Source organism: Durio zibethinus, chromosome 27 (assembly GCF_047325235.1).
Source record: "Durio zibethinus cultivar Kanyao isolate XHJ-2024 chromosome 27, ASM4732523v1, whole genome shotgun sequence".
Classification (NCBI taxonomy): domain Eukaryota; kingdom Viridiplantae; phylum Streptophyta; class Magnoliopsida; order Malvales; family Malvaceae; genus Durio; species Durio zibethinus.
In genome coordinates this window covers 4,874,004-4,880,823 of record NC_143188.1, presented here as the reverse complement: position 1 = coordinate 4,880,823, position 6,820 = coordinate 4,874,004, and the positions used below count along the sequence as shown (strand labels likewise).

The 6,820-nt window shown below is 33.8% G+C and overlaps 1 protein-coding gene across 1 annotated transcript; it reads left to right on the top strand.

The window, feature by feature from the left end:
- Window positions 1–1,375: 1,375 nt before the first annotated feature.
- LOC111279288 (protein tesmin/TSO1-like CXC 2) lies at window positions 1,376–6,427 on the top strand. Its single transcript, XM_022866296.2, has 10 exons — window positions 1,376–1,569; window positions 2,605–2,765; window positions 2,874–3,624; window positions 4,069–4,523; window positions 4,615–4,689; window positions 4,989–5,169; window positions 5,252–5,347; window positions 5,427–5,493; window positions 5,621–5,777; window positions 5,858–6,427. Exons 1-10 carry the CDS (start codon window positions 1,516–1,518, stop codon window positions 6,198–6,200), a joined length of 2,340 nt encoding a protein of 779 aa, XP_022722031.2. The 5' UTR covers window positions 1,376–1,515; the 3' UTR covers window positions 6,201–6,427.
- The last annotated feature ends 393 nt before the right edge of the window (window positions 6,428–6,820 follow it).

Genomic DNA, 6,820 nt, shown 5'->3' with positions numbered 1-6,820 from the left:
TTTGTTAACTACATTAAAAGAAATTTAACTTAAAATTTTTAGTCTAACCATATTCTTTTTATAAAAGATTGTTGTGTACAATTTTAAAGAAAATTATTTGAGTTTTCTCTATTTTAAATAGTTATAATTTTTTATTTCAATACTTGAATTTTTTATATACCTTATTTATGGTTGTATTATGGAATATCAAATTTCACTTAAAATTTTTATACCTTTCGATAAAATAATAACCTATTATTTATTAAGTGAAAAAATTTAAATTACCATTGTTATTTAGTTTGCCCCCTAACTTGAAATCTTGAATTCGTTATGATGAATGTGAAACATGTTTTATAATTTATAATTTATTTTTTGTTATTTAATTATTTTTAATTTAATAAAAATAAAATTAATTGATATAATAACCATTGAAAGTTGAGTTTCTTTATTTTTTTATTTAACTTTTTTATACTTTATTTTTTATATTAAAATTCATAAATATTTCAATCTTTTTTAAGAAAGCAATTGTGCACCTCTTTAAAGTTTAACAATTATAAAGTGAAGGTTAGTTTTTCATCTCTTTATTTTTATCTTAATATTTATATAAAAAATTATTTATTTAAATATTATATAATCAGATTAAATGTTTAAAAATATCAATAAATTAATGATATTATTTTTTATATTTTTAAACTTATTTGTTTTATTTTTTAAGATATTATATATTTATTTTATAAATTATTAATAATATTATTCTGTACAAATTTATGTATATTTATAAATATATTTGTATTAAATAAAAAATTTAAAATAATATATTTAAATAACCAGTGCCTGCATATATATAATTAAACAAAATAAAAACATTATTCAATACGATGTTATCAATCTCGGATACGGATCATCCTTCACATGACCAAGCCACCATCCACCTTACCAACACTCAAAACACCGTCAAGGTACACCCTTTAGCCTTTTATTTGTTTAGTAAATTGTTCCATTGGTTTTCCCTCCAAAACCCCATAAAGATACTATATTAGTATTTAAAAAAAAAAAAAAAAGAAAGAAAGAGAAAAGAGAAGAAAGATTAATAGGAAAACCAGTAAAAGAGTAAAGAGTGGAAGATCACATCCATAGGTACGTTGCTTTATGATGTTAAAAGTGAAATTGCGAGTTTCTTTTGTCCACAGTCCACATACAATGAAAGCAGCAACAACATGGCGACTATTAGGACAGCTGTAGACAAAGTGGGCCTTCTCTTTTGCTTTGTAAAGTAGGGTCTTTCTTTCATTACACGAGAAAATCCCAAGCCCTCCCGCCTTCCGCTTCTTCTTGAATCTTATACTACTGTATAGTTTATACAATACAAAGGAGTAGAAAGATAAAGTAGATAGATGTGGATATAGTCATGGATAAAGATAGAGAAAAATAAACTAAATGAAGAGGAAAGAGAGAGACAGAGGAAAATATCAACAGTAGAGATAGTGAGTGAGGGGGAGGGGGACTGGGTTATGTGGTGGAGTTTCTTCTCTGTAGATGATGGATACCCCAGAGAAAACCCAGATCAGCTCTTCACTCTCAAAGTTTGAGGTAATAGTTTTCTTCTACTTAATCTTCCCGGGGGTAACCTTTTTTCTTTTGGTTTTGTTTGCTTTCTGCTTCACTTCATGCGCTTGGATTTGGTTTCTGTGTGACTGTTGACCTTCATCTTTCTGGACTTTGTTTGCTAAAACTGTGTGCTTTTTGTTCATAGTGTTGGAAAGTTTTGTTTTTTCCCTTTTATTTTTGGGGGTGTGAATTTTCTAGTTTCATGTGAATTGGATCTCTGGTTAGAGTTTAATTTTTTGACAAATATTTTCCTTCTGGGTTCTTCTGCCTTTTTGTGTTTATTTTGGTAGGGCTTACAATTGAGCTTTTTCTTTATGTTATGATTTACTTGTATAACTCATGTTTCTGAGATTTTTTTTTATTCCTCATTTCTTTTAAATTATTTTCCCTTCGCTCACAGACATTGTACTGAATTCACTTAAAATTTTCAGTCACTGCTTTTGATTATTATTCTCTCTCAGGCTCAGGCCTTGGTATATTAATTATTTGCATTTTATTTATACTGGCAGATATCTAGCCCTTTGCCTTTTCTTTTCTTTCTTTTTCTTTTTGTTTTCTTACAGAAGTTTTCTTCAACAATTGACCATGGCAGAATTGTCTTCCTGCTCAGTGTTAGTCTGTTAGACATGTGAATTTCTTGTCTTCCGTTTGCATTGAAAGTTTTACCTTTTTTTTCCTTAAAAATCATCATTTTGACCCTGATTTTGTTGATAGTCATTTGACACAGTAGATCTCTTTCAATGAGCCAATTATTAGTTCAATATTTTTTTCAAGATATTTCAAATGATTTGCTGTTGCAACAGCATACATGTGTCATTTCCTCTTGCTCTTGTTTTCATCTTTGTTGCAAAATTTTAGATGTTAGAGAAGCATTTGATTTGAATCGAAAGATGTTTTGCAGCAAACATATTTTAATGCTCAAGAACATCTAATTCCATACTAGAACTTGATTAACTTAAGCATCTGATATTAACTTTGTAAAATTATCTAAGAAGGGTTTTTTTCCATTGTGTACAGGATTCCCCAGTCTTTAACTATATCAATAGCCTTTCCCCCATCAAACCAGTGAAATCCATACACCCTACGCAGACATTCAACCCACTTAGCTTTGCATCACTTCCATCTATTTTCACTTCACCCCATGTCGGCTCTCACAAGGAATCTAGATTCCTGAAAAGGTAACAGACTTGCTTATTCTTGATTGTTGGTGTCCAGATTCTTTAATTTCATGGCTTATTACCTCACTTTCATTTGTCTTGTTAATGCTAATTATTCTTTCTTTACAGGCATAGCTATACCGATTCATCAAAACCTGAGTTGTCTTCTGGTGAGGGGCATAAAGTTAGTACAAATCAAGAGGCTGGTATGGTAGCAGGTCAGCTGTGTGATAGCACTGCTGAGATACAAGAGAATTTTAATCCTGGAGTTTCCCTGGGTGAAGCTTCTCTTGAGCTGCCTACTGGAACTTCAAGGTTTGCAATTGAGCTGCCACGAACCTTAAATTATGATTGTGGCAGCCCCAACAGCGATCCAGCACCTTGTGTTATTGAGACAAATTGTGTGTCAGAATCCACTTGCACATCTCTCTCAATTGTTCCGTTTGATCAAGAGGCCTCTGAAAAAGGTTTATCTGATGGAGTAGAAGCAGTAGGCATTTGTCAGATTGAGCAAGAAAAGCAAAACATAGAATGTAACTGGGAGAATTTGATCTCTGATGGGGCTGACCTATTGATTTTTAATTCGCCTAATGATTCGGTGGCTTTTAGGGGTGCATTTCAGAAATCATTGGACCCAGTTACAAGATTTTGTCCTACTCTTATTTCTCAGTTCCCACAAAATGATATCCTTGAAGTGTCCCAAACCACTGTTCATTCCTATGAACGTAAAGACCCTTGTCTGCAAACCGGAGAAGCTGGTGAGCTGGAGGAAATAAACCATGCACATGGAAATTTTGAGGTTACTAGTGTGACTAACTGCATGTCTGGCAGTCTGACTGACAATGTGGAAACTGGGATGTGTGACTTATTTTCTTTTAAGGTAAGAGATGCTGCGTAGCTGTGTTATTAACAATATTCAGTCAGTGTTAATTTGAAGTGATATAGAGTAATTTTTGCTGCATGAGTTGCAGAGAAGTAGAAAACGTTCAACATGTTTGTTCTTTTACTAATTGCAGCATGATCTGAGTCTTTTCTTCATATCATGTTGTAGGAATAGCAATCTAGACAGTGTTACTTATTATTGCCTTCAGTTCACAAAATTATATTTATGATCCTACTCTTAACTGCTAAGGATATATCCACTGTCTTAGTTCAAGGTTGCCTGCACTCTCCCATATATTTTGGTGATTCCATTATTGCAGGGATTTCTTTATTTAGTTGTCTATGCAACAATTTGTTATTTTAATTCTCCCCATTATTTATATGAAAATCATTCTCTCTTGATCTGCTATCACTGACAGTGCTTTTATATGTTTACGCATAGCCTGGTTCTAATTTGCATCGTGGATTAAGAAGGCGCTGTTTAGACTTTGAGATGCTGGCAGCTCGGAGGAACAACTTAGACGATGGTTCAAATACCAGCTCTTATGTAGATAACCAATTGGTGCCTACTAAGTCTGGCAATGATTCCTCAAGGTGCATTTTACCAGGAATTGGTCTGCACTTAAATGCTCTTGCAATAACTTCAAGGGATAACAAGAATATCAAACATGAAACTTTATCTTCTGGGACACAAAAGATAAGTTTCCCTAGCTCCACTACATCCATTTTACCCCCCACAGCAGGTCAAGAAGCTGTTCATGAATCTTTGACTTCGGCCTCTACTGAAAGAGAAATAGATCCTGCTGAAAATGGGGTTCAACTTGCAGAAGATGCTTCTCAGGCATCTGCCTATTTAGCTAATGAAGAGTTCAATCAAAATAGTCCCAAAAAGAAGAGGTATGAGGATGTGACAGTTTATTGGATTATTACTATCTACTATTACATATCTAATGTTTGTTTTGTATATCATCATTTTATGAATTTTCAGACGGAGATTGGAACAAGCAGGAGAGAATGAGGCCTGTAAGCGTTGCAACTGCAAGAAGTCAAAGTGTTTGAAACTGTCAGTTTTAATTTTGTTTTAAATTTTAGAACATGCTTCATATTCATGGTTACTGCTGTGATCTAATAGGATAAGTTTGAGTCAAATGCCATCCCCTTTTCAACATTTTGTGTTAGTTAGCAATATCTTGCCTACATTTCTTTTCTCTTTCTTATTCTTTGAGAGATGCTGGTTCATATTTCCTGTTTTTCTCCTATATCTTGTGCAAGAATAAATGTTAAATAATATGTGAAAGGAAACAGTTACATTTTGCATTTTTCATTAGATGTGCTCATTTGCTTTATGAACCTTCTTTTCAGCTACTGTGAATGTTTTGCTGCTGGTGTATACTGCATAGAGCCATGTTCATGTCAAGACTGCTTTAATAAGCCTATCCATGAGGATACAGTACTTGCAACTCGTAAGCAGATTGAGTCTCGTAACCCACTTGCATTTGCTCCCAAAGTCATCAGGACCTCTGATCCAATACCTGAAGTTGGGGTAAGGAATAACTCAAATGTTTCTCGATCTAGTTGGTCAATCATGAGTTGCTATATAGCCTAATTTGCATTTCTTCTTGCAGGATGACTCTAGCAAAACTCCAGCTTCAGCTCGACATAAAAGAGGATGCAACTGCAAGAAATCAAGTTGCCTGAAGAAATATTGTGAATGCTATCAGGTTTTTTTTCTTCTGCGAAACCTCTCTGCTTATGTTGTTCTAAATAAACTGATTCAGAAGTCATTTGTTTCTCTTAAAGGGTGGTGTTGGATGCTCCATCAACTGCAGATGCGAAGGGTGTAAGAATGCATTTGGTAGGAAGGAAGGTAAGTGCGCTGTTGGCTTGCATGATTATTTCAATACATGCCTCTTGTTGAATCTACTTGATGTTTTGTTTTTGACTATTTGACATTATTTTCAAATTCTAATTCACTTGATTACTTCGAAATACAGGATCGGCTATAGAGGAAACAGAAGGACCAGAAGAGGAAGAAACAGATCCTTCTGACAAGAATGGGGTGGACAAAAATTTAGAGAAAGCTGACATCTTGAATACTGAAAAGCAAACTCCAGTTTCTGCTCTCCCAACAACTCCGCTACAGCTTTGCAGGTTTCTTCCGTGAACTGCTTGTTTCAGTGATAAAATTAATATTTATTGTTACCATAACTTCAATAATATTTTCTTCACAGACCTTTGGTTCAACTGCCATTTTCGTCGAAGAGCAAACCACCACAGTCCTTTACCGCCATTGGATCGTCTTCCACACTGTATAATGGGCAAAGATATGGAAAGCCTAATATTATTCGGCCTCAAAACATCATTGAAAAGCATTTCCAAACTGTCGCAGGAGATGAAATGCCTGAGATTCTACGAGGCAATTCTTCACCCGTAACTGCCATCAAGACTTCTTCTCCCAACAGTAAGAGGATCTCTCCTCCTCAATGTGAGTTAGGGTCAACCCCTGGTCGGAGGAGTGGCCGGAAGTTGATATTGCACTCAATACCATCATTTCCTTCTCTTACTCAGCATTAAAATGGAAACTTTCCAGTTTTCATGAAGTTCAGATGAAATTTTTTAAATCTTTGTTGTTTTAGAGAGTACTGAGTTTGCATTTAGGCCGTGTCTGTATAATAAAATCATAAAATTACATCTTGCTTCCATAAGGTTCAACTACTCCTGTATAATATGGTATCTTGTATCTATATTTTCCAAACTCAATTTTGTAAATTTCATTATGGTTCTAAACATCTCTTCATAGACATCTCTATCTAAGCATCTTTCAAAGGGATGGGATCGGTGGCCGGGCGGTTCAAACAGTTCAATTGTTTCTTTCTCCTATATCAAATTCATATAAAATTTGCTGTTGGAACATCAGCCTAATTTTCTAAATTTCGTTCAGGTTACCCTGTTCAATTTTTTGTTGAAGATTGAAGCTTTAACTAACACTGTACTGTTTTTACCTACCAACAACTGCTCGACTATTAGATTTTTAATTTCAATTATCAGATCTCAAATCCTTATAGTTTTTTGATATTAACGATCATATGATCTTTTAGTAAAATGTTGAATTTTTAATTTAAATGATCTATTAGTAAAACGTTGAATTTTTAATTTAAATGAATCGATTTTAAATCTCAATGTCTTACCGGCCA

Bases quoted from the DNA above. Each gene is read 5' to 3' on its own strand.
- LOC111279288 (XM_022866296.2), top strand. From the start codon at position 1,516: ATGATGGATACCCCAGAGAAAACCCAGATCAGCTCTTCACTCTCAAAG. The intron at 5,170-5,251 runs GTAAGGAATAAC...TTCTTCTTGCAG, and splicing joins ATCCAATACCTGAAGTTGGG to GATGACTCTAGCAAAACTCC. The intron at 5,778-5,857 runs GTTTCTTCCGTG...TTTTCTTCACAG, and splicing joins ACTCCGCTACAGCTTTGCAG to ACCTTTGGTTCAACTGCCAT.